The sequence below is a fragment of the Pseudophryne corroboree genome, chromosome 6, assembly GCF_028390025.1.
Source record: "Pseudophryne corroboree isolate aPseCor3 chromosome 6, aPseCor3.hap2, whole genome shotgun sequence".
Classification (NCBI taxonomy): Eukaryota; Metazoa; Chordata; class Amphibia; order Anura; family Myobatrachidae; genus Pseudophryne; species Pseudophryne corroboree.
Genome location: NC_086449.1, coordinates 372,517,099 through 372,544,771, shown reverse-complemented (window position 1 = coordinate 372,544,771; position 27,673 = coordinate 372,517,099). Strand labels below are relative to the sequence as shown.

Below are 27,673 nucleotides of genomic sequence, written 5' to 3'. Positions count from 1 at the left end.
ACCGGCAGCGTCTGAAACTGATAGTGACAGTTCTGTACCACGAACCTGAGGTACCCTTGGTGAGAAGGGCAAATTGGGACATGGAGGTAAGCATCCCTGATGTCCCGGGACACCATATAGTCCCCTTCTTCCTGGTTCGCTATCACTGCTCTGAGTGACTCCATCTTGATTTAAACCTTTGTATGTAAGTGTTCAAATATTTCAGATTTAGAATAGGTCTCACCGAGCCGTCTGGCTTCAGTACCACAATATAGGCCCTCATTCCGAGTTGATCGGTCGCAAGGCGAATTTAGCAGAGTTACACACGCTAAGCCTACGCCTACTGGGAGTGTATCTTGGCTTCTTAAAATTGCGACCGATGTATTCGCAATATTGCGATTACAAACTACTGAGCAGTTTCTGAGTAACTTCAACCTTACTCTGCCTGTGCGATCAGTTCAGTGCTTGTCGTTCATGGTTTGACGTCACAAACACACCCAGCGTTCGCCCAGACACTCCTCCGTTTCTCCAGCCACTCCTGCGTTTTTTCCGGAAACGGTAGCGTTTTCAACCACACGCCCATAAAACGCCGTGTTTCCGCCCAGTAACACCCATTTCCTGTCAATCACATTACGATCGCCGGAGCGACGAAAAAGCCGTGAGTAAAAATACTATCTTCATTGTTAAATTACTTGGCGCAGTCGCAGTGCGAATATTGCGCATGCGTACTAAGCGGATTTTCATTGCGATGCGATGAAAAATACCGAGCGAACAACTCGGAATGAGGGCCATAGTGTGGAATAATACCCCTTTCCTTGTTGTAGGAGGGGGACTTTGATTATCACCTGCTGGGAATACAGCTTGTGAATTGTTTCCACTACTGCCTCCCTGTCGGAGGGAGACGTTGGTAAAGCAGACCTCAGGAACCTGCGAGGGGGAGGAGTCTCGAATTTCCAATCTGTACCCCTGGGATACTACTTGTAGGATCCAGGGGTCCACTTGCGAGTGAGCCCACTGCGTGCTGAAACTCTTGAGACGACCCCCCACCGCACCTGAGTCCGCTTGTACGGCCCCAGCGTCATGCTGAGGACTTGGCAGAAGCGGTGGAGGGCTTCTGTTCCTGGGAATGGGCTGCCTGCTGCAGTCTTCTTCCCTTTCCTCTATCCCATGGCAGATATGACTGGCCTTTTGCCCGCTTGCCCTTATGGGGACGAAAGGACTGAGGCTGAAAAGACGTTGTCTTTTTCTCCTTTATACGGCAATACTTCCATGTGCCGTTTGGAATCTGCATCACCTGACCACTGTCGTGTCCATAAACAACTTCTGGCAGATATGGACATCGCACTTACTCTTGATGCCAGAGTGCAAATATCCCTCTGTGCATCTCGCATATATAGAAATGCATCCTTTAAATGCTCTATAGTCAATAAAATACTGTCCCTGTCAAGGGTATCAATATTTTCAGTCAGGGAATCCGACCAAGCCACCCCAGCGCTGCACATCCAGGCTGAGGCGATCGCTGGTCGCAGTATAACACCAGTATGTGTGTATATACTTTTTAGGATATTTTCCAGCCTCCTATCAGCTGGCTCCTTGAGGGCGGCCCTATCTGGAGACGGTACCGCCACTTGTTTTGATAAGCGTGTGAGCGCCTTATCCACCCTAAGGGGTGTTTCCCAACGCGCCCTAACTTCTGGCGGGAAAGGGTATACCGCCAATAATTTTCTATCGGGGGAAACCCACGCATCATCACACACTTCATTTAATTTATCTGATTCAGGAAAAACTACAGGTAGTTTTTTCACACTCCACATAATACCCTTTTTTGTGGTACTTGTAGTATCAGAAATATGTAACACCTCCTTCATTGCCCTTAACAAGTAACGTGTGGCCCTAAAGGAAAATACGTTTGTTTCTTCACCGTCGACACTGGAGTCAGTGTCCGTGTCTGTGTCGACCGACTGAGGTAAAAGGACGTTTTAACGCCCCTGACGGTGTTTGAGACGCCTGGACAGGTACTAATTGGTTTGCCGGCCGTCTCATGTCGTCAACCGACCTTGCAGCGTGTTGACATTATCACGTAATTCCTTAAATAAGCCATCCATTCCGGTGTCGACTCCCTAGAGAGTGACATCACCATTACAGGCAATTGCTCCGCCTCCTCACCAACATCGTCCTCATACATGTCGACACACACGTACCGACACACAGCACACACACCGGGAATGCTCTGATAGAGGACAGGACCCCACTAGCCCTTTGGAGAGACAGAGGGAGAGTTTGCCAGCACACACCAAAACGCTATAATTATACAGGGACAACCTTTATATAAGTGTTTTTCCCTTATAGCATCTTAATATATATAATCATATCGCCAAATAAGTGCCCCCCCTCTCTGTTTTAACCCTGTTTCTGTAGTGCAGTGCAGGGGAGAGCCTGGGAGCCTTCCCACCAGCATTTCTGTGAGGGAAAATGGCGCTGTGTGCTGAGGAGAATAGGCCCCGCCCCCTTTTCGGCGGGCTTCTTCTCCCGTTTTTCTGAGACCTGGCAGGGGTTAAATACATCCATATAGCCCCAGGGGCTATATGTGATGTATCTTTTAGCCAGTATAGGTATTTCATTGCTGCCCAGGGCGCCCCCCCCAGCGCCCTGCACCCTCAGTGACCGCTGGTGTGAAGTGTGCTGACAACAATGGCGCACAGCTGCAGTGCTGTGCGCTACCTCATGAAGACTGAAAAGTCTTCTGCCGCCGGTTTCTGGACCTCTTCACTCTTCGGCATCTGCAAGGGGGTCGGCGGCGCGGCTCTGGGACCGGACTCCATGGCTGGGCCTGTGTTCGATCCCTCTGGAGCTAATGGTGTCCAGTAGCCTAAGAAGCCAATCCATCCTGCACGCAGGTGAGTTCACTTCTTCTCCCCTAAGTCCCTCGTAGCAGTGAGCCTGTTGCCAGCAGGACTCACTGAAAATAAAAAACCTAACAAAACTTTTACTCTAAGCAGCTCTTTAGGAGAGCCACCTAGATTGCACCCTTCTCGGCCGGGCACAAAAATCTAACTGAGGCTTGGAGGAGGGTCATAGGGGGAGGAGCCAGTGCACACCACCTGATCCTAAAGCTTTTACTTTTGTGCCCTGTCTCCTGCGGAGCCGCTAATCCCCATGGTCCTGACGGAGTCCCAGCATCCACTAGGACGTCAGAGAAATAGAATTTATCACAAATACTATAACTGATACTGCTAGTTACTCCTCTACATAGTTTAATGTTCAATGGGATGTTTTGATTTGGATTAAATAACGCACAAGAGCAGTAACATAATATAGCCTTCCATGATCTTCCTGTAATACTGTAGGTCTAGATAAATAATAGCATAAAAGAAAGAGACAGAACAAATAGCTACTGTAGGTTTACAAATAGTGAAATACCAGTGTGAGAACCCTTTCCTTATTACGCACCATCACAGACAGGGCAGCAGTTTCCTGGTGGGGTACTAGGATGAGTACAGCCGGGTTTATAACAAGGCTTTTTGTTACAGGTGACAAAACCATCGGCACAGACACATCGACTACACGAATCCTGCGGGGATGAAAACTCTTGGCCATTCAGGTACACCTCACCCAGATACTGGCAATCTGCAGGATAATTACACACACACACACAATAATGGCAAATTCCTGTAATATAATTATATGCCACATTAACAAAAGATCTGCATGCAAATCTGCTGAATAATGTCACAAAAACACTAGGAGAGCACACAGAGATACTAGTCGCTATGATCACCCTACTCTCAGTATATTTGTAATGATGCATTTACAAAAAGTCACAATTAAGGTACATATTATGTATTAGCTTGCTGCACAAGTAACCAGATGAAAAATAGGATTTTGGTACTTACCAGATAAATCCTTTTCTTTGAATCCACAGGTGACACTGGAGTACTCTTGGGATGTGGACGGGGCATTAGCAGGGATAGGTACATTTAAATATTTAAATTATTAACCCTCCACTCCCTCCATATTCCCAAGATGCCTCAGTGTTTTTTACTGAGCCAAACAAGAGTGATAGAGAGGATGAACAATGGAGAATTACATATAACATTATAACATAACGGACAACTATAAACTAGAAAGTAGACACGACAATAGATAACAATCACCTTAACATTCCATCAAGTCAGTGAGAATGTGTGACCATAAGATTTACTGAACTTACCACAAGCCATGTGACACTGCTCAGGGTGGGCGTCCAGTGTCCCCTTGTGGATCCAAAGAAAAGGATTTATCTGGTAAGTACCAAAATCCTATTTTCTTTTTCATCCACCAGGGGTCACTGGAGTACTCTTGGGATGTACCAAAGTTTCCCCCTTGGGCGGGAGAGCTGGTTGGCACCTGTAACACTAGACGGCCAAAGCTAGATGCTGATGCCGCAAACGTATCAAACTTGTAAAAGTGCACAAACTTGTGCACTGATGACCATGTAGCTGCACGGCAAAGTTGCGTCATAGAAGCTCCATGACCTGTTGCCCACGACGTTCCCACAGAACGCATGGAATGTGCTGAAACGGATGCAGGCGGTTGTAGACTAGCATAAAAGTAGGCTTGACGAATGGTCAGCTTAATCCATCTATCCAAGGTATGTTTGGAAGCTGGCCAACCTATCTTGACTGCATCATAGAGAACAAACAATGTATCCATTTTACATACTGTTGATGTTCGAGCTACATAAACGCGAAGTGCGCGTACCACATCCAAAGTAGCTGGAGATCCTGAACCTTCTGAAAAAACAGGAACTAAGATTGGTTGATTTATGTCATAAGAAGATACTACCTTTGGTAGAAAAGCGGGAATCGTCTGAAGTTGCATGTCAAGGCACTCAATTCTGAAACATGCCTTGCCGCAGCTAAGGCTACGAGAAACACTGTTTTTCAAGTTAGAAACTTAACATCCACGTGTTGTAAGGGTTCAAAAATTGAATACTGCAAAAAATCTAAATCTAGGTTCAAGTCACATGGAGCTGTAGGTGGTATGAAAGGAGGTTGAACTCTAAGGACACCTTGCAGGAAAGTATGAACTGTTGGCAAAAGGTCTAAACGCCTTTGAAAGAAAATTGACAAGGCAGAGACCTGCACCTTTAGTGTAGCTAAACGTAGTTCTCCATCTAACCCCGCCTGTAAAAATAGCAAAACACGGGATAACTTGAAAGAAGACGACGGAAACTTCCGAGCTTCACACCAACCTATATAAGCTCACCAAATCCTGTTATAATGAGCTGCTGTAACAGGCTTCCTAGCACGTAACATGGTTGGTATAACCGACTCTCTCGCGCTAAATCGGGGTAAAGGAATGGACCCTGTTGTAGTAGGTCTGGTCATAGCAGAAGTGACCACGGATCATCTGCGAGTAGAACACGGAGATCTGAGAACCACACTCTCCAGGTCCAATGAGGCGCCACTAGTATGACGGTCGTGGATTCTCTTTAGCAACCGAGGAAGCAGCGGAAATGGTGGAAATAGATATACAAGGCTATACGGCCACGCTATTGTGAGAGCATCCACTGCCACTGCCTTTGGATCTCTTGTTCTGAACACATACCGGGGTGTTTGATGATTTTGGCGAGATGCAATTAGATCCACCTGTGGGTAACCCCACCGCTGGACCAACATCTGGAACATTTCTGGATTTAAAGCCCATTCTCCTGGATGAAAATCCTGACAGCTGAGATAATCTGGTCCACTCCTGGAATGAACACTGCCGACAATGTCACTTGGTGATGCTCGGCCCAATTCAGGATTCAAGCAACTTCTTGCATGGCTATGTGACTTTAAGACCCTCCTTGTTTGTTGATGCCATCGCATTGTCTGACAGAACCTGAACAGTCTGAGACTGGAGCATGTGAACTGCCTGTCGCAGCGCGTTGTTAATTGCCCTGAGTTCCAGGACATTTATTGACAGTAATCTTTTTCGGTCTGACCATAGACCCTGAAGCTGGCAATGTAGGACCACTGCTCCCCAACCTCTGAGACTTGCATCCGTCGTCAGAATTATCCAATTCCAGGCTCTGTATCTTTTTCCCACGGTGTGATTGTGTATGTGGAGCCATCAGGGTAGTGATACTCTGGCCCTCTGGAGACAACTGCACCATCTGATGAATCTGTAGATGAGAGTCTGACCACTGTGCGAGAAGATCCAGTTGAAAAGGACGTGAGTAAAATCTTCCGAACTGGAGTGCTTTGAAAGATGTCACCATCTTTCCTAACAGTCGAATGCACAAATGCACCGAGACTGTCCGTGGTTTGAGCACTAACTGTACCAGATGATGAATACTTTGTGGCTTCTGTTCTGGCAGGTAAATTTGTTGAGCCACCGTATCCAGAATCATTCCTAGAAATTGAATTCTTTGATATGCGACAAGGCTTGATTTTTTTAAGTTGACAATCCAACCGTGCTGAACTAGTACATTGTACGTCAGTAAGGCATTTTGAAGGAGTATTTGTTGAGACGGAGCCTTGATGAGAAGGTTGTCTAAGTACGGAACAATTATTACTCCCAGGGATCTGAGATGAGCTATCATCACAGACATCACCTTGTGAATACCCGAGGCGCTGATAAGAGGCCAAACGGTAGTGCCTGAAATTGATAATGGTTTTGTTGTACTGCAAACCTTAAGTACGCCTGATGCGGTGGCCAAATTGGAATGTGTAAGTACGCATCCTTGAGATCCAGCGAAATCATGAATTCTTGTGGTTCTAAACCTGTAATCATTGATCGCAGGGATTCCATCTTGAAGTTGAACCTGTAGTAAGTGACGTAATGATTGAGCCCCTTTAGGTTCAAAGAATCTGAGTAAGGAAAACACACAGTTGCCCTCTGTTTTTTAGCTTTACTCATCATGCACACAGACAGACAGGTATACAGTGAAACAAAAGTCCCAGGACTCAGTAAAAAATTTAACTAAAGCGTGTATAAGCCAGAAGTGCACTGCACTTTGTACCCACAAATTTCTGTTAAGTGAGTGCTTCACCGCAATTCCTACTAACACCCCTGCCCCCTCCAGTGGCCGTGTGTTGTAGGACTGACAGCAAATTCCCGCAAGAAGAAGCAGTAAGTTGTGTTAAAATGGCGTCCAGCCATGTGCTTGGCTTCTTTTTTTTCAAACACATATACAGTATTAAGATATATGTATCATACAAAGCAATGTTTGCAGGCTTAATAGCCTGTATTACCCCCACTAACCAAAGCCATCCCCCCTATATGAGGGGAAACGCTGGACCAGGGACCCCATTGCTTTATACATTAGACTCCATCTATGTGTGAACCGCGTGCTGCCTGCTGCTGGGAGCCTGGCTAGCACTAATGAATTTTAACATCACTCCCCGATTTCCCCCCTTGAGAAGTAATGCAGGGGCACGGAGACTTGGGAGCCACGGCAGCAGTGAGAGCTGTCCGCGGCTGTGATCACAGTAGTGAGGGGCGGCCCGCAGCAGCAGTGGAAGCTGTCCGCGGCTGTTGAGAGGAGAGACGGGCGGCCAGCGGTAAGGAAGCTGACCATGTATGCAAGCCGGGGAGCCATGGCGCCCAGTGGCGGCAGCTAGGCTGACCGCGGCTGGGCTAGGGGGTCTTTGCACAGTTACACAGTGAAACATTAAGTCCCCACACACATGGCGGGGCGGCAGCATGAGATGACCACCCCGCTCCCACAGTAATACACTGGCACAACGGAGTGGCGGCAGTGTGAGCTGCCTGCCCGCTCCTTACCTCAGTACTGTGGAGGCTCTGACGGGGCTTCTCTGACCAAGCTAGGTCCAGTTCCTGCAGCCTTTACTCTGACATCAGCACACGCTGATTGAGGTCTATGGCGGGGCTCCCCTCCTGAGTGCAGACAAGCCTATGCTGCACTCAGTACCACCACCAAACGCAGACTCACATTTCCTAGTAAGCTGGGAAGGGATGGGGAAGTGAAAAAAAGAAAGATTATTTTGAAAGAAAAGTTAAGTCTGGAGATCCCTCCAAACGTGTGCCTTCCCAGTGAGTCACAAAAAAACACTGAGGCATCTTGGGAGTATGGATGGGGTGGAGGGTTACTAATTTAAATATTTAAATGTGCATATCCCTGCTAACGTCCCATCCATATCCCAAGAGTACTCCAGTGACCCCTAGTGGATGAAAAAGAAAGAACAGTCAAGAGATGGTGAGAGGGAAATATAAGAGGTTGTCTGATAATGCAGGTACAAATAGTAGTTGGAAAGAAGGGGAAATAGTATGGGAGTAGCAGGCAAGTGTGAGTTAATGGAATGTTTGTCTAACATTATACAATGTATTGTACAGTATGCAGTAGTCTTCACCTTGACACTCTTTGCAGCACTGACCAGGAGCTGGATAGGGGCAATGGAGGACAGGGCATGTCTTAAGCTGGCAATTCACACTCCCCTCCCAGCAAACACACATTTTGCAGGGATCAGATGTCTCTGGGAACTGCTCACCATTAGCGAGCTCTTTTCCTGATAGAAGACAACCTAGAGACGAACCAAAGAGGTAATTATGACTCTATAATGATGCTATTCAGCTTAAATGATGATAACCCCCTATTTTATATGCAAACAAATGCAAATCATGATGCTGGGCTTATGTTACCATCACAGGATCGGCAGCAGTCTCCCTGAAGAGGATGGGTGCAGGGTATAGGGGCACAGGGCTTGCGTTGGCAGGTCACAGTGCCATTATTACAGATACAGTCACGACATTTGTCTGATGGATCATAGAAACGTTGCATGTGTCTGTAACTGATTCCAGAGTAGGGGCAGTCAGCTGGTGGCACTGCAGAAACAGGATGGGTTATCAGCTACACTGAAGAAAGCATGCCACTAAAATGTAACCTAAAAAATGTATACTTATCTTAGAACACCTTCTGAGGAACATCTACCACATATGTAACTGCAGTTTCCACCCAGAACAAAAGGTTAACAATAACAATATGATATTCTTCAAATAGATTATTTAAATCAGCCCAAGTTCAATATCTTGGGGAAAAAATAAGAATTTACTTACCGATAATTCTATTTCTCGGAGTCCGTAGTGGATGCTGGGGTTCCTGAAAGGACCATGGGGAACAGCGGCTCCGCAGGAGACAGGGCACAAAAAGTAAAGCTTTAGGATCAGGTGGTGTGCACTGGCTCCTCCCCCTATGACCCTCCTCCAAGCCAGTTAGGTACTGTGCCCGGACGAGCGTACACAATAAGGGAGGAATTTTGAATCCCGGGTAAGACTCATACCAGCCACACCAATCACACCGTACAACTTGTGATCTAAACCCAGTTAACAGTATGATAACAGCGGAGCCTCTGAAAAGATGGCTCACAACAATAATAACCCGATTTTTGTAACTATGTACAAGTATTGCAGATAATCCGCACTTGGGATGGGCGCCCAGCATCCACTACGGACTCCGAGAAATAGAATTATCGGTAAGTAAATTCTTATTTTCTCTATCGTCCTAGTGGATGCTGGGGTTCCTGAAAGGACCATGGGGATTATACCAAAGCTCCCAAACGGGCGGGAGAGTGCGGATGACTCTGCAGCACCGAATGAGAGAACTCCAGGTCCTCTTTTGCCAGGATATCAAATTTGTAGAATTTTACAAACGTGTTCTCCCCTGACCACGTAGCTGCTCGGCAGAGTTGTAATGCCGAGACCTCTCGGGCAGCCGCCCAAGATGAGCCCACCTTCCTTGTGGAATGGGCCTTAACCGATTTAGACTGTGGCAGGCCTGCCTCAGAATGTGCAAGTTGAATTGTGTTACAAATCCAACGAGCAATCGACTGCTTAGAAGCAGGCGCACCCAACTTGTTGGGTGCATACAGTATAAACAGCGAGTCAGATTTTCTGACTCCAGCTGTCCTGGAATATATTTTCAGGGCCCTGACAACTTCTAGCAACTTGGAGTCCTCCAAGTCCCTAGTAGGTGCAAGGCACCACAATAAGCTGGTTCAGGTGAAACACTGACACCACCTTAGGGAGAGAACTGGGGACGAGTCCGCAGCTCTGCCCTGTCCGAATGGACAAACAGATATGGGCATTTTTGAGAAAAAACCACCAATTTGACACTCGCCTGGTCCAGGCCAGGGCCAAGAGCATGGTCACTTTTTATGTGAGATGCTGCAAATCCACATATTTGACTGGTTTTAAACCAATGTGATTTGAGAAATCCCAGAACTACGTTGAGATCCCACAGTGCCACTGGAGGCACAAAAAAGGGGTTTGTATATGCAATACTCCCTTGACAAACTTCTGGACTTCAGGAACTGAAGCCAATTCTTTCTGGAAGAAAATTTACAGGGCCGAATTTGAACCTTAATGGACCCCAATTTGAGGCCCATAGACACTCCTGTTTGCAGGAAATGCAGGAAACGACCGAGTTGAAATTTCTTTGTGGGGCCTTCCTGGCCTCACACCACGCAACAAATTTTCGCCACACGTGGTGATAATGTTGTGCGGTCACCTCCTTTCTGGCTTTGACCAGGGTAGGAATGACCTCTTCCGGAATGCCTTTTTTCCCTTAGGATCCGGCTTTCCATCGCCATGCCGACAAACGCAGCTGCGGTAAGTCTTGGAACAGACATGGTACTTGCTGAAGCAAGTCCCTTCTTAGCGGCAGAGGCCATAAGACCTCTGTAAGCATCTCTTGAAGTTCCGGGTACCAAGTCCTTCTTGGCCAATCCGGAGCCATGAGTATAGTTCTTACTCCTCTACGTCTTATAATTCTCAGCACCTTAGGTATGAGAAGCAGAGGAGGGAACACATACACCGACTGGTACACCCACGGTGTTACCAGAACGTCCACATCTATTGCCTGAGGGTCCCTTGACCTGGCGCAATACCTGTCCCGTTTTTTGTTCAGACGGGACGCCATCATGTCCACCTTTGGTATTTCCCAACGGTTTACAATCATGTGGAAAAAACTTCTCAATGAAGTTTCCACTCTCCCGGGTGGAGGTCGTGCTGAGGAAGTCTGCTTCCCAGTTTCCATTCCCGGGATGAAAAACTGCTGACAGTGTTATCACATGATTTTCCGCCCAGCGAAAAGTCCTTGCAGTTTCTGCCATTGCCCTCCTGCTTCTTGTGTCGCCCTGTCTGTTTACGTGGGCGACTGCCGTGATGTTTTTCCCACTGGATCAATACCGGCTGACCTTGAAGCAGAGGTCTTGCTAAGCTTAGAGCATTATAAATTTACCCTTAGCTCCAGTATATTTATGTGGAGAAAAGTCTCCATACTTGATCACACTCCCTGGAAATTTTTCCCTTGTGTGACTGCTCCCCAGCCTCTCAGGCTGGGCTCCGTGGTTACCAGCATCCAATCCTGAATGCCGAATCTGCGGCCCTCTAGAAGATGAGCACTCTATAACCACCACAGGAGAGACACCCTTGTCCTTGGATATTGGGTTATCCGCTGATGCATCTGAAGATGCGATCCGGACCATTTGTCCAGCAGATCCCACTGAAAAGTTCTTACGTGAAATCTGCCGAATGGAATTGCTTCGTAGGAAGCCACCATTTTTACCAGGACCCTTGTGCAATGATGCACTGTTTTTAGGAGGTTCCTGACTTGCTCGGATAACTCCCTGGCTTTCTCTTCCGGGAGAAACACCTTTTTCTGGACTGTGTCCAGAATCATCCCTAGGCACAGCAGACGTGTCGTCGGGATCAGCTGCGATTTTGGAATATTTAGAATCCACCCGTGCTGATTGTAGCAGTATCCGAGATAGTGCTACTCCGACCTCCAACTGTTCCCTGGACTATGCCCCTATCAGGAGATCGTCCAAGTAAGGGATAATTAAGACGCCTTTTCTTCGAAGAAGAATCATCAATTCGGCCATTACCTTGGTAAAGACCCCGGGGTGCCGTGGACAATCCAAACGGCAGCGTCTGAAACTGATAGTGACAGTTCTGCACCACGAACCTGAGGTACCCTTAGTGAGAAGGGCAAATTTGGGACATAGAGGTAAGCATCCCTGATGTCCCGGGACACTATATAGTCCCCTTCTTCCTGGTTCGTTATCACTGCTCTGAGTGACTTCATCTTAATTTGAACCTTTGTAAGTGTTCAAAAAAAAATTTTTTAGAATAAGTCTCACCTAGCCTTCTGGCTTCAGTACCACAATATAGTGTGGAATAATACCCCTTTTCTGTAGTAGGAGGGGTAATTTAATTGTCACCTGCTGGGAACACAGCTTGTGAATTTTTTCCCATACTACCTCCTTGTCGGAGGGAGACTTGGTAAAGCAGACTTCAGGAGCCTGCGAAGGGGAAACGTCTCGACATTCCCATCTGTACCCCCGGGATACTACATGTAGGATCCAGGGGTCCTGTACGGTCTCAGCGCCATGCTGAGAACTTGTCAGACGCGGTGGAACGCTTCGGTTCCTGGGAATAGGCTGCCTGTTGCAGTCTTCTTCCCTTTCCTCTATCCCTGGGCAGATATGATCTTATAGGGACGAGAGGACTGAGGCTGAAAAGACGGTGTCTTTTTCTGCAGAGATGTGACTTAGGGTAAAAAACGGTGGATTTTCCAGCAGTTGCCGTGACCACCAGGTCCGATGGACCGACCCCAAACAAGTCCTCTTCCTTTATACGGCCATACTGTGCCGTTTGGAATCTGCATCACCTGACCACTGTCGTGTCCATAACATCTTCTGGCAGTTATGGACATCGCGTTTATTCATGATGCCAGAGTGCAAATATCCCTCTGTGCATCTCGCATATATAGAAATGCTCTATAGTCAATAAAATACTGTCCCTGTCAAGGGTATCAATATTTTTAGTCAGGGAATCCGACCAAGCCACCCTAGCTCTGCACATCCAGGCTGAGGCGATCGCTGGCCGCAGTATAACACCAGTATGTGTGTATATACTTTTTATTATATTTTCCAGCCTTGTCAGCTGGTCCTTGAGGACGGCCCTATCTATAGACGGTACCGCCACTTGTTTTGATAAGCGTGTGAGCGCCTTATCCACCTTAAGGGGTGTTTCCCAACGCGCCCTAACTTCTGGCGGGAAAGGGTATACCGCCCATAATTTTCTATCGGGGGGAACCCACGCATCATCACACACTATATTTAATTTATCTGATTCAGGAAAAACTATGGTAGTTTTTTCACATCCCACATAATACCCTCTTTTGTGGTACTTGTAGTATCAGAAATACGTAACACCTCCTTCATTGCCTTTAACGTGTGGCCCTAATAAGGAATACGTTTGTTTATTCACCGTCGACACTGGATTCAGTGTCCCTGTCTGTGTCTGTGTCGACCGACTAAAGTAAACGGGCGTTTTAAAAACCCTTGACGGTGTTTTTGAGACGTCTGGACCGTACTAATTGTTTGTCGGCCGTCTCATGTCGTCAACCGACCTTGCAGCGTGTTGACATTATCACGTAATTTCCTAAATAAGCCATCCATTCCGGTGTCGACTCCCTAGAGAGTGACATCACCATTACAGGCAATTGCTCCGCCTCCTCACCAACATCGTCCTCCTACCTGTCGACACACACGTACCGACACACAGCACACACACAGGGAATGCTCTGATAGAGGACAGGACCCACTAGCCCTTTGGAGAGACAGAGGGAGAGTTTGCCAGCACACACCAAAAACGCTATAATTACATAGGGACAACCTTATATAAGTGTTTTCCCTTATAGCATCTTAATATATATATAAGCATATCGCCAAATTAGTGCCCCCCCTCTCTGTTTTAACCCTGTTTCTGTAGTGCAGTGCAGGGGAGAGCCTGGGAGCCTTCCCTCCAGCCTTTCTGTGAGGGAAAATGGCGCTGTGTGCTGAGGAGATAGGCCCCGCCCCTTTTTCGGGCGGCCTCGTCTCCCGCTCTTAACGGATTCTGGCAGGGGTTAAATATCTCCATATAGCCTCCGGAGGCTATATGTGAGGTATTTTTAGCCAAAATAGGTATTCATTTGCCTCCCAGGGCGCCCCCCTCCCAGCGCCCTGCACCCTCAGTGACTGCCGTGTGAAGTGTGCTGAGAGGAAAATGGCGCACAGCTGCAGTGCTGTGCGCTACCTTTAGAAGACTGAGGAGTCTTCTGCCGCCGATTCTGGACCTCTTCTTACTTCAGCATCTGCAAGGGGGCCGGCGGCAAGGCTCCGGTGACCATCCAGGCTGTACCTGTGATCGTCCCTCTGGAGCTGATGTCCAGTAGCCAAGAAGCCAATCCATCCTGCACGCAGGTGAGTTCACTTCTTCTCCCCTAAGTCCCTCGTTGCAGTGATCCTGTTGCCAGCAGGACTCACTGTAAAATAAAAAACCTAAGCTAAACTTTCCTAAGCAGCTCTTTAGGAGAGCCACCTAGATTGCACCCTTCTCGGCCGGGCACAAAATCTAACTGGCTTGGAGGAGGGTCATAGGGGGAGGAGCCAGTGCACACCACCTGATCCTAAAGCTTTACTTTTTGTGCCCTGTCTCCTGCGGAGCCGCTGTTCCCCATGGTCCTTTCAGGAACCCCAGCATCCACTAGGACGATAGAGAAAAGTGAGAAAAACAGAAGCTATCCTTTATAATACAAGGCTATCTTACCTGGGCATTGCGGGCAGCATTCTCCCGGAACTGGGAATGGCTCAGCACAAAGTAGAGGAGGACATCGTTTCGTCAGACACTGCACATTACCATTCTGCAGAAAGACAAACAATATATATTTCGATTGAGGTGCTCCTTACAAAAACTATAAATTAGCCATAGGAAAAATATGTAGAAGAAGAGGGACAAATGGCTGACACATGCACATAAATAGACCATTGATCTCTATGGAGAATACTCAGGCTTGTTAGTACTCACAATGCAGTGACACTGTCGGCACTTGTCGGTAGGGTGAGGGAAATCTGCACCGTTGGGATATTCTTTACCAGCATAGTTACAACCTGTAAGAGAGCAGCAAACAATAAAGAGTGATTTAGGGTGTAAGATTCATCCCTGGACAAGGTGTTGCTTCTCATCAGACCCTTTACTTTTATTTACTTCGATTTACTTTGTACATCTTAAACAATGTAAACAATAAAGTTAAGCCACCATGTGGCATTCATTTGTGTTGACAACTTGTGTAATTGTTAATTGAGTTACACATATATGATTTGGTGGTGAGTTTTGACTATAAAATTGATTTGAATAACACAAAATGATATAAATAGTACATAGATAATATTTCTGAATTATCATTTTATACTCAAAACTCTGGAGTTTACTGATGTATGACATGTTAGGACCTGCCTCCCCACCTAGACGTCCCTGGAATTAAGCAAGAGAGAGCTTCAATAGAGTGCTTACCACCTCTTATTTTGACACCCATAACATATAGCAATACTGGGACAGAACAGATTAATGGGGACCTGGAGTGGTGGGCAGACTAACACTGCAAGTCTGTCATATGCCTTATTTAACTCTTCCATCTCCACCTCCCTAGTATAACTTGCCCAATCACCAGTGGGGTCACACAGCCTGGCAGCGAATCAGGATGAAGCTGATGCTCTGATACACTGCCAGACCGTGGAGCTTATAGTCTTGTCAATGAAACACGATCAAAGTCTCATCTCATCAGACGGAGTTCCTCTGCTTGTGCCATGCCCTCCTCAATACTGGCAACAGGTAAGTAGAGAGAAGACATTTGTGTACGGGAAGTCATTTTTCTATTTTAAACCAAGAAACCATGTTCTGAGGAAGAACGGCTTGGGTGTCAATCGATAGAATCCATCTCAATTTAGGTGGTTATCATATATTTGTGGAGAGTCAAGTTAGTGAGACAGTTTATAACCAGGCAAATATACTATTTTGCACCACCCCCATCTTGTAGACAGACCTAATCATAGTAGATCCATTCATCTTGCTCACCATTGCAGTTATTGTTACAGCAGGTTCCTGGCAGTGGGTATGAACACTGAGGTCCTGGGCACCCTCTGTCTGCACAGGTCACATGTCCATTCTGGCATCCACATTCCTGGCACTGATTGATTGGGTTGGAGAAATGTTCTCCATCTAGGAAGCTACTGTCATGGTATCTGCATTCTGAATAGCCCATAAATAAAAAATATTGTTATTTTGAGTTACTATAATAAAAAAGAATAATTACAAATACAAAGGTTTCTGATACATATGCTATCTAGCCATGTATCCTGCTCATTAGCATAATTAGTCCCTCACTCATATGATATATATGTTTATGATATATATGCTATCTAGCCATGTATACTGCTCCTTAGCATAATTAGTCGCTCACCTGGGCATGTGGCACAGCATTGGCCAGGCTTCTTCTCTGGTCTGGAGCAAGCTAGAGGGGGACACACAATAGGGGTACAGTGGACTGTACCATCCTGCATACAAATTAATGTGTCAGTAATTTCCAAACCATACAGACAGAATTATAACTAGCTGTAAGTATTACTTCCAACAGCTCCCCTTTTACTTCCAATTACATATCAAACAATCTACAACTTGTAAAGCCAGCTATGAACCTAAGTAGGGGGAGAAGAGAAAAGGAAATGAGAACAAGGACAAGTCTCACACTGTCAGACAGCTTAGCAATGCCCTCAAGAATTCCACATTCATCAAACTATACTTAAATAGGTTACACACAATCCTTAAACTTGTATGTTTACCTCTGCTTCCTCATACACTCCCTGGTCTTCCAGTGTGAGGGTTGCCCACCCCCAGTTCCCATATCTTTGGCTACATATTCGCAGGTTACCATGTCATGCACAGTATGCTTATTTACAAAGCTGGAAGGGTTTATAATCCAGAGTACCACTAGTTAAACTATACACCACAGAAAACATAGGCTATGTCCTTGTGTCTAGAGCCCTAAAGCACATTGCCTTTTCAGTACTGTATATAATATAGTCAATGAAAGAACTTAAATCTGAATTACTTTATATCAAACCATCACTAATGTGTTGTTTCAATCCTCCCAGGTGTTAGCGCTATAACAACAATATCACATAACCTATTTGGCCTTATTCCCTATAGGGTTGTGCAGTAAAACATGTGATGTTAGGCTACTGCATGTACAAGTGATTGAACTGTCCCATAAATGTCTTTCTCTTTCTGACGCCCTGAAAGGTCTGCTTTATCCCATTGAATGGCCTCTTTAAAAGCTGTTGGTAGAACTGAGAAAGGGGTTTTACAACTTTTTCTTGTCCTTATAATACTGAGGAGTAAGCTTCATTCTTTTATAACCTATTTGCCATAATTTGTGACAATAATGCATTTCTTCATTTAAATGACAGAACTTTTAGAGGTAAACAATATTATCACTAATCTCATCAAATATAGAAAATTCACTGTCAGTTATTATGTCAAATAAACTTTTCATCCATTTCAATGCCCAAGGATGTGGATCTGGGCAGCAATTTCAAGTGTCGCAATTATGGTGGCCAATCCCGGGATCGGCGGGATCCCGGGATTTAGGCCCAAAAATGGCCGGGATTCAATCCCGGGATTGGAAGCTCCAATCCCGGCGATTGAAGGATCAGTGTTGAGCGTCCACAGGACGCTCAAACGCTGCCTGGCTTCCTGCTTCCGGGTCCCCAGCACAGCGTGAGAGGTCACGCTGCGCTGTCAGCTGCTGGTAGGAGCCGCCAGCAGCGTTCAGAAGATGTTCCCCTCCCGCCCGCCCCTGGTATATGTTGAGTTATATGTGCGGGCGGGCGGGGCGGGGTGGGGCGAGGGGGCGGCCACCTAGGAAAAAGCCAATTCCGGGTATCCCGGGAATCCCGGGATTGGCCATTTTTCAATCCCGATACCCGGGATTGAAAAAATGGCCCGGGATTGGCTTCCCTAGTCGCAATTGTAAATTAAACTATGGTGGATTACTGTATATGATAAGTAACTACCTCTTAAAGGTGCATCTTGTTGTTTTGAAGGCAATACATCAGCCCCAGAGAACTGGATACAACACTCACTAATGGAGGGGGACGTATCGGAACAGTACATTGGGCCTAATTCAGACCTGATTGCTCGCTAGTGTTTTTTGCAGCACTGCAATCAGGACAGAACTGTGCATGCACCGCAATGCGCAGGCGCGTCGTATGGGTACAAAGCGGATTGTTGCTGTGCGATGGGTTTAATGAAGAATCCATTCGCACAGCCAATCGCAAGGTGATTGACAGGAAGAAGGCGTTTATGGGTGTCAACTGACCATTTTCTGGGAGTGGTTCGGGAAACGCAGGTGTATTCAAGCATTTGCAGGGAGGGTTTCTGACGTCAATTCCGGCCGCGGACAGGCTGAAGTGATCGCAGCAGCTGAGTAAGTCCTGGGCAACTCAGAAACTGCATAAAGTTTTTTTGTACCGCTCGGCTGCACATGCGTTCGCACACTTGCAAAGCTAAAATACACTCCCTTGTAGGCGGCGACTGCCTGATAGCTGGACTGCAAAAAACTACTAGCGAGCGATCAGGTCTGAATTAGCCCCATTAATCAATGTCTGCCAGACTCTATCTGAATGCAAGGGGATGGAGATATCCACCATCAGGCTAAAAGACCATACATACAGTATAGACAGCATACATTTGTTTTATGAAATCATTTTAATTCAAATTACTTTAATCAACTGAACTGTAATAAATATGTAAAGATGAAACTGCAATCATGCAATCATGACTTGAAAGGACATTTAGGGCCAGGTTCAGAGGCGGACACAAATGGCACCGCCACTGGGATTTTGTATGCAGTAGCTGTGTGATAATATGCAAGCATCGGATCAACAATTGGTCACAGCATTGGACATGTGAGTAACCCTCCAGTTACTCAGGATGTCCGACAAATTACGCTGCCGGGGCCAAAGAAACTGCGTCTGAGAATGCAGCCACTGGCTTTGGCATGCCCCCAACATGGAGGCAACATGTCCCCTTTTTGAAGAAAACCTTGTCTCCTCCCCCAGATGCCTGCAGTATGTCAATCATGCTGCAGCATCCATTGCAGCCCCGAAACCCTCAACCACCTAAAACTAAATCTGGACTGCGTGCGAGCCTGAATCAGGCCCTTAGTGGCCCCTAATTATAAATATATTAAACAGCAATAACATAAAAAAACGCATAGCTCACAAAAGTGAATAATAAGACAGAAATGTTTGTACCTAACAAGGAGTGGTAAAGGTTACTGTACCACTGACTGCATTCTGCTAGGATTAAGTCATACAGTATGTTATTATTGACTAATGGTCACAGAAAATATTTTATGGACCCTTTATAGCAGACTCTATAAGTTATTTCAGCACTCACCTGGCAATAGCAGTTCTGGCATGGGTTATCTGGGTCTGTGAAGTCCAATCCATTGCTGTACACTTGCTGGTTGTAGGTGCATACATCACACACCGGACAGCACTCACCTAATGGTTGAGAGAGTACACTTATTATTCTAGACACACACAGCATCTGGCCTGAATAAGTTGTAAGAATAAGTGCTGGAAGAACCCTCTTGTGAGTACAGGATTTATGAATCTCTTGGGAGCTTCTTTGTATATTAGTGGTGCAGTGTGCATGACAAATGGAATGTAAATAATCCCAGTGAAAATTCTATCATGTGCTGTACAAGAGTAGACTATAGTGTAATGCGGTAGCTCACCTTCATTGTGGGTTGGGTGAAGACAGGACAGTGGGGGGCACTGACTCACCCCACACACTGTGTCACCATTTAGACAAGCACAGCTGCTACATGGGTCACCTTCCGGCTCCCACTCTACTCCCTCCAAGAATTCTACCCCATCCTGCACACAGACTAGAGAGAAAGAGTAACTGAATTTAATACAATTAAGGGGCGTGCAAATGATAAATCAAGGGAGTGTAGAAAATACAAAGCACAAAGTTACAGGAGTATTCTGTCATCACCTTTGCAGACTGGGCAACATTTATCTGGGTCTCTCACTGGGTTTGGGCAGGATATTGGTGGGCAGGTCTCCTCTGCACAGCGCACATGTCCTTTCTGCATGACAAAGATGGTGTCAGTTATAGAGCCTAGATTTTTAAGCTGTGTAAGATGTCTATAGTCGGTGAACCTTAGGATTTGTTATCAGTAAATATAATAAACAATAATCAATAAACTGGAAATAAAGACACAAGGTACAAGTATTGGGATTAAAATAAGGTTACAGCTTTTATTAATATGACATAGACTGGATTAAGGTGGTCTATGAAAGCATTGCGAAACTCAGCTCTAGCCAAGATGTAACTGGAGGGAGGGAGGTTCAGGGGAACTTAAAGGAAAAATTACTTAACAGAAAGGTAGTGGATAAGTGGAATAGCCTCCTATCAGATGTGGTAGGGGCTAAGACTGTAGAGCAATTTAAACATGCTTGGGATAGACATAAGGATATCCTTATGAAGAATTAAGGTTAAAAAAGGGTTGAGATTACCTAAAGGATAAAAAAAAGGGGCAGACAAGATGGGCCAAGTGGTTCTTATCTGCCGTCAAATTCTATGTTTCTATGTAAATCACTATCAATAGGTATGGCTGTACGCCCTTGACACAAACTGAGCTGCGAAGGCCTACACTCCCCTCTGTTTTAGCATAGCACTACTGGGGCCAAACCTTAATGAAGATGTCCAGGTCTCCCCTTTGGGCAGAGACAGGTTGCCTTGCAGCTATCACTTGCGCCCACTATTGGCCACTGAGTAGCAATGCTTTCCCACCAAACTGAGCCTTTACTAAGGGGTCTATTCATGTACATCACGAAAACTGAATTGTTACTTATCACTATACATGGTATTGGTTTGATGTGATGTATAGCTTTGATAAGTATAAATTCATGTATACTCACCTTTCCGGCGATGTATCCCGGGCTCCATCGATGCTGTCTTCTCTAGCAGTCCCCCTTTGCAGTGTTGGATTCAGCTAGCGGTCCCTCTGCGCATGCGCCGCTGGCTGACCTACCGGGATGCTGCAGGGGCTGCTGGGAGGTCAGGGGGGCAGAGCCAGCTCGGGTGTCAGGCAGAGAGCAGTGAAGCATCGAGCTTCCCTACCATTTCTGCACCGATGTTCAGGTTGCGCCATCCTGGGATGGTGAACCTGAACTCCATGGAGAAGCATAAAGCTGAGCTTTCCATTCCTTCGTGAATGGCTTTCACCACACTAAAGTAGGGGGGCCGCATGTTAACTTGCTCCGTGAATAGCACGAAGCAGAGAAAATCCATGTTTAATGCTAAACAGGGCTTTTCTCTCCTACATGAATAGACCCCTAAGTTTGAAATTGAATGAATTCAGAAAAACAAAACAACAAACACAATATACCATACAACAAACCATAATAGGGAAGAGTGGGTGTGGATCCTGAACATCCTGAGGAAGTGACTGAAACCTGACTCTCCCTTATATAAACTCATAAGCCCCCCACTACACTATAATAGGCTAACTGGCCCCAACTACACCTGTCAATCAAACCATTTGACTCCTAACAACTAACCCACATCTTAGCTCCAATACTAGCCACTTACGTAGCATTAGGGTTATACAGCCTTCAGCTACCTTTATTTCTGCCAATATCTGGCACTATAATGATGAACCATGTGTAACTCTCTCACTGCTTTGACATGCTCTACCTCCATAATCATAAGAAATATACGCTGAGTTCTAGATACATTTTAAGAGATGTTTTTATAGAATATATGTTTGACTGAACATGTGGTTTACTATCAGTTACTTATTCTTCTTTTCTAAAGCTTAGTCATGAAAAGGGCAGAGATTTAAAGCATCCTTTGATGCATAATCCCTCATTGCATATGGAGCGTATATGTACTGACCATTGGGTCTGCAAATTGAACACATATAGCCTTTAGCATTTCCTTCATGTACAAAGGTCACTCTATTTTATTTTCTATCATAGCATAATAGTGCTCAGGTCATAGTGCTAAGAAGCTAAGCTAAGGGAAATTATTGCATGTGCTGTTTGATCTTGGCATTAGGAAGCAGTGTATTTATATGAAACCATCAAAGATAGAGCACATTCCTTTTCAACTAGAAGAACTCGGCTCTAATATATCTGATATTATATCACATGGTATAAATAATACTGGGCCAGATGTATTAACCTGGAGAAGGGATAAAGAAGTGATAAAGCAGTGATAAGTGGAAGGTGATAACGCACCAGCCAGTCATTACGGATTTGAAAAATGACAGTTAGGGGCTGATTGGCTGGTGCATTATTACCTTGCACTTATCACTGCTTTATCACTTCTTTATCCCTTCTCCAGGCTTAATACATCTGCCACACTGTTCCTTTTACAGTCACAGGGAATAGTCTATGCAAAACATCCCACCCCTTATTGCATGCACAGGAGCGTTTATTAATGCTGCATGCATGAATAATTGAGATTAATAACTTCCAATAAGAGCTGTCCCTTGTGTTGTGTGGACTTCAGGGTTTATGACTCATGAGTACTATTGCACATGCACGGCCTTCAGCCTGAGCATGTGCAAGCCATGGAAGGGGGCAGAGAGACATCTTCAGCCTACGGTCTTATATATGCAATGCTATCTATCGATGCCGTTGTCTATCGGGTACATGCTCTGTAAAGTTTTGCTTTCCAGAGCTTGATACATAGGGGGATTATGTAAAACCTCAGTTTTCAGAGGTCTGGCTGCATTAGTGAGTTACAGTATGTAGTATATAATAGAATGATCACATTACAAAGTACTTCTTTCCAGTTACTCCAAGACCTTTGAGTATGTGAGTATATGCACCCAGAAACTAATTTACATTTTGGCATGCTGTACAGCGTAGCCTCTGCAGTCCATCAGTTGTATGCGGCTGGGGGTCACAGCTACAGGCATGGAGTACTGTACTGTATGTTACAGGGGGTGGGGGGTAAGAAAGCATGGGACAAGGCTAGTAGAGATAAAGAGCTGGTCTCACTGTGCAGCTGCATTGAAGACAGGGCCCATGTCCCCGGGGCTGGAACGTCTGTCCATCAAAGTATATTGTGCGCTCAAAGTCACAAACTGTGGAGAGAAAAACATTGTAAACAAGTGATTTATTAAACCACATTCTTAGTGTATTATACTCATTCACTGCATCCTGCTGTAGCCCTCACAGCCAACTTATATTATTTCCATTTTTCTTGTATCTCTGTCTGCTCTATTTTATATTTTTATGCCTCTTAAATGGGCACAAACTGGCTGTCATTGTATCCTACAACGGGGCAGATGTATGAAACCTTACACAGAGTACAGGTGGAGGAGAATCAGCTTCCAGGTATCATTTTATAGACTGTACTTGATATATGGTAGCTAGAAACTGAATGGTTACTAAGGGCAACTTCTCCACCTACCCTCTTCTATGTTTCCGGACATTCTCTGTGTTTCCGGACTATAGATCTACACTAAAAAGGTCTACAGTCAATAGGTCTACCACTACTGGTAGACATGCATTAGGTCGTCAGGGTCAAAAGGTCGACATAATAATGGACGACACACATATGGTAGACAATTTTTTATGTTTTTTTTTTTTTTAATTTAAGCTTTTTCATACTTTACCATCCACGTGGACTACGATTGGGAATAGTAACCTGTGCCGAGTGCAGCGGTAGCGGAGCGAGGCACTTTGCCTGAAGCATGGCGAGCGAAGCGAGGCATGCGAGGTGACGCAGAACACTAATCGGGCTTGTTTATGGCAGTAAAGTGACACAACACCCCAACAAAAATAAACTTTTTTGTGTCGATCTTTTCCAAGTCGACCTTTTGACCCTGCCGACCTTTTTAGTGTAGATATAATAATCCACACCCTACTCTCTTTAGTCAGTATATATCCTTTACCTTCACAGGTTGGGCAGCATTGTCCCTTGGCTTTGCCTGGGTGACTGCACTGCGTAGGAGTACACCGCCTGTCCAGGTGATCACATGAAACCTCTCCGGCCTAAGCAGAGGAAAATAAACAAGAAGAACCTAGATCATTTAATCCCTAATAATACAAGTTACAAAAATCAAGTAACTTTGGGATGATATTCTTTGATTTACCCAATAATGGGGCAAATTCAGTATGAATCGCAAGTAGCGATTCAAGCGGAATTTTTGCTGAGGGGCCGCGGGCGCATGCGCCCGCAATTTCTGAGAGGGGCCGCAGAAATTACAATTGCCTCTGCTTGTCAATCAAGCAGAGGTGGTCGTGGGGCGGGAGGGGGGCGGCAACGCTCCATTTTCTGGGTGGAAATGGAGCGTTGCGGGGGGGTGCCAGCCCAAACGGTGGGCTGGTACGTGCGAACGGGGGCGTGTCTGGGGTGCGGCCGCAGCGGCTGCGTGAGATCACACGCAGCCGCTGCGACAACAAAAATGGCTAACAAGCAGAAATTGTGTGCTGTTCGCAATTTCTGCTTGAAGCAGGGGGGAGGCGCAGGTCAGCATGCTGGGCGAACCTCAGCATGCATGCTAATGGTTAGCAAATTCTGCTGATTAGCAGAATTTGCTAACCTTACTGAATTGGCCCCATTGTCTCTACTGTGTATACGTCTGAGTGGCACAGCGCATGTACCGCCATGGATTGAAGACAGCAGTTGTACTGTGAATTCAGAAGCAGTGTGAATGACATATAGGAGCGTATGTGGGAGGAAGAACGGGGTCGCTACAAAAATACAGGCGTGTTGCTATCGTTTCGAGGGCGTGTCGCAGTCAGCTGTAATAATTTGTGCAGTGTGCTGTAATAATTCTCATACCAATTGTAACATAATTCTAGGTCAGTCTACACTCACCATACACGTGCAGCTGAGACAGGGGTCATGTGCAGCTGTGAACACATCACCTTCACCATATGTCCGAGAATCAAACTCACATCCTTCACACCTAAAAAGCAGAGAGAGACTACTGAGTGGGGTTGTATAATTATAGAAAGGAGGAACAGAGATATGTACCGGGGAATATGTATTATTATATAAGGAGTATGGAAGAATGATGCAATATTCCAAGTTTAGAGGATGTGGTAATTTGCAGGTGCTTGTAATAATATCCCAAGCCAAATATAAAATCCAAAGGACTCTGGGGGAGATGTGTCAAATCTATGAGATAAAGTTAAGAAGTTGTCTATTGCATCCAATCAGCTTCTGTAATTTATCTAGCACTGTACATAAAATGACAGTTAGAAGCTGCCTGGTTGCTATGGACAACTGCACTCTCAAAGTTTTGATACATCTTCCCTATGCAGAGATTTTCAAAGCCGGTACACCTTCAGAGGTTTCAGCTGCTGCATTCAAAGTGGCAATAATAATATATACAAAACAAGGAATGCTTATATTTAATAGTATTGCTCCTTTAAATCCAACTTAAGACGTAATGGCTTGGAAAAGTGCAGTTTAGTAAATTAAGATAGGAAAAATAAGATTTTACTCACCGGTAAATCTTTTTCTCGTAGTCCGTAGTGGATGCTGGGGACTCCGTAAGGACCAAAGGGGAATAGACGGGCTCCGCAGGAGACTGGGCACTCTAAAGAAAGATTTAGTACTACCTGGTGTGCACTGGCTCCTCCCTCTATGCCACTCCTCCAGACCTCAGTTAAGGAAACTGTGCCCGGAAGAGCTGACATTACAAGGAAAGGATTTTGGAATCCAGGGTAAGACTCATACTAGCCACACCAATCACACCGTATAACTTGTGATAACCTTACCCAGTTAACAGTATGAACAAACAACATAGCATCAACCAAAGGATGCCAATATAACATAACCCTTTATTAAGCAATAACTATATACACGTATTGCAGAAAGTCCGCACTGGGGACAGGCGCCCAGCATCCACTACGGACTACGAGAAAAAGATTTACCGGTGAGTAAAATCTTATTTTCTCTAACGTCCTAGTGGATGCTGGGGACTCCGTAAGGACCATGGGGATTATACCAAAGCCTCCAAACGGGCGGGAGAGTGCGGATGACTCTGCAGCACCGAATGGGCAAACACAAGGTCCTCCTCAGCCAGGGTATCAAACTTGTAGAATTTTGCAAAAGTGTTTGAACCCGACCAAGTAGCAGCTCGGCAAAGCTGTAATGCCGAGACCCCTCGGGCAGCCGCCCAAGAAGAGCCCACCTTCCTTGTGGAGTGGGCTTTCACTGATTTTGGATGCGGAAATCCTGCCGCAGAATGAGCCTGCTGAATCGTGTTACAGATCCAGCGCGCAATAGTTTGCTTTGAAGCAGGAGCACCCAACTTGTTGGATGCATACAGGATAAACAGCGAGTCAGTCTTCCTGACTCCAGCCGTTCTGTTAACATAAGTCTTCAAAGCCCGGACCACGTCCAGCAACTTGGAATCCTCCAAGTCACGAGTAGCCGCAGGCACCACAATAGGTTGGTTCAAATGAAATGAAGACACAACCTTTGGTAGAAATTGCGGACGAGTCCGCAATTCTGCCCTGTCCATATGAAAAACCAGATAGGGGCTTTTACATGACAAAGCCGCCAATTCTGACACACGCCTAGCCGACGCTAAGGCCAACAGCATGACCACTTTCCATGTGAGATACTTTAGCTCCACGGTCTTAAGTGGCTCAAACCAGTGGGATTTCAGGAACCCCAAGACCACGTTAAGATCCCAAGGTGCCACTGGTGGCACAAAAGGGGGCTGAATATGCAGCACTCCCTTAACAAACGTCTGAACCTCAGGCAGTGAAGGCAGTTCCTTTTGAAAGAAAATGGATAGGGCCGAAATCTGGACCTTAATGGACCCTAATTTTAGGCCCATAGTCACTCCTGACTGTAGGAAGTGCAGGAATCGACCCAGCTGGAATTCCTCTGTAGGGGCCTTCCTGGCCTCACACCAAGCAACATATTTTCGCCATATACGGTGATAATATTTTGCTGTCACGTCTTTCCTAGCCTTTATCAGCATCCGGAATGCCCTTTTCCGCTAGGATCCGGCGTTCAACCGCCATGCCGTCAAACGCAGCCGCGGTAAGTCTTGGAACAGACAGGGCCCTTGTTGTAACAGGTCCTGTCTGAGAGGCAAAGGCCATGGGTCCTCTGTGAGCATTTCTTGCAGTTCCGGTTACCAAGTCCTTCTTGGCCAATCCGGAGCAATGAATATTTTTCTCACTCCTCTTTTTCTTACAATTCTCAGCACCTTGGGTATGTGAGGAAGAGTAGGAAACACACAGACCGACTGGAACACCCATGGTGTTACTAGTGCGTCCACAGCTATCGCCTGAGGGTCCCTTGACCTGGCGCAATACCTGTTTAGCTTTTTGTTGAGGCGTGACGCCATCATGTCCACCTGTGGGAGTTCCCATCGATTTGCAATCAGCGTGAAGACTTCTTGATGAAGTCCCCACTCTCCCGGGTGGAGGTCGTGTCTGCTGAGAAAGTCTTCTTCCCAGTTGTCGACCCCCGGAATGAACACTGCTGACAGTGCCTGCACGTGATTCTCCGCCCAACGAAGAATCCTGGTGGCTTCTGCCATCGCCACCCTGCTTCTTGTGCCGCCCTGTCGGTTGACATGGGCCACTGCAGTGATGTTGTCTGACTGAATCAGCAGGTCACCAGGACCCAGTCCTGTATGCCGAATCTGCGGCCCTCGAGGAGGTGAGCCCTCTGCAGCCACCACAGAAGAGACACCCTGGCCCTGGGGGCCAGGGTGATCAGCCGATGCATCTGAAGATGCGATCCGGACCACTTGTCCAACAGATCCCACTGAAAAATCCTGGCATGGAACCTGCCGAAGGGAATGGCTTCGTATGAC

General features: G+C 46.1%; 1 protein-coding gene across 2 annotated transcripts in view; it reads right to left on the bottom strand.

The window, feature by feature from the left end:
• The window catches only part of KCP (kielin cysteine rich BMP regulator), a 288,203-nt gene that overhangs the window by 131,367 nt on the left and 129,163 nt on the right, over positions 1-27,673 (bottom strand). For both annotated transcript variants that reach the window (XM_063926699.1, XM_063926700.1), the window contains 13 exons: positions 24,703-24,793; positions 23,774-23,873; positions 22,875-22,960; positions 19,855-19,948; positions 19,592-19,744; positions 19,249-19,355; positions 16,250-16,343; positions 15,865-16,038; positions 14,818-14,900; positions 14,560-14,653; positions 8,608-8,790; positions 8,319-8,489; positions 3,430-3,606 (listed from right to left, as the gene is read on the bottom strand). In XM_063926699.1, the coding sequence (XP_063782769.1) occupies positions 3,430-3,606; positions 8,319-8,489; positions 8,608-8,790; positions 14,560-14,653; positions 14,818-14,900; positions 15,865-16,038; positions 16,250-16,343; positions 19,249-19,355; positions 19,592-19,744; positions 19,855-19,948; positions 22,875-22,960; positions 23,774-23,873; positions 24,703-24,793 (1,607 nt within the window). The remainder of the gene's footprint in view (positions 1-3,429; positions 3,607-8,318; positions 8,490-8,607; positions 8,791-14,559; positions 14,654-14,817; positions 14,901-15,864; positions 16,039-16,249; positions 16,344-19,248; positions 19,356-19,591; positions 19,745-19,854; positions 19,949-22,874; positions 22,961-23,773; positions 23,874-24,702; positions 24,794-27,673) is intronic.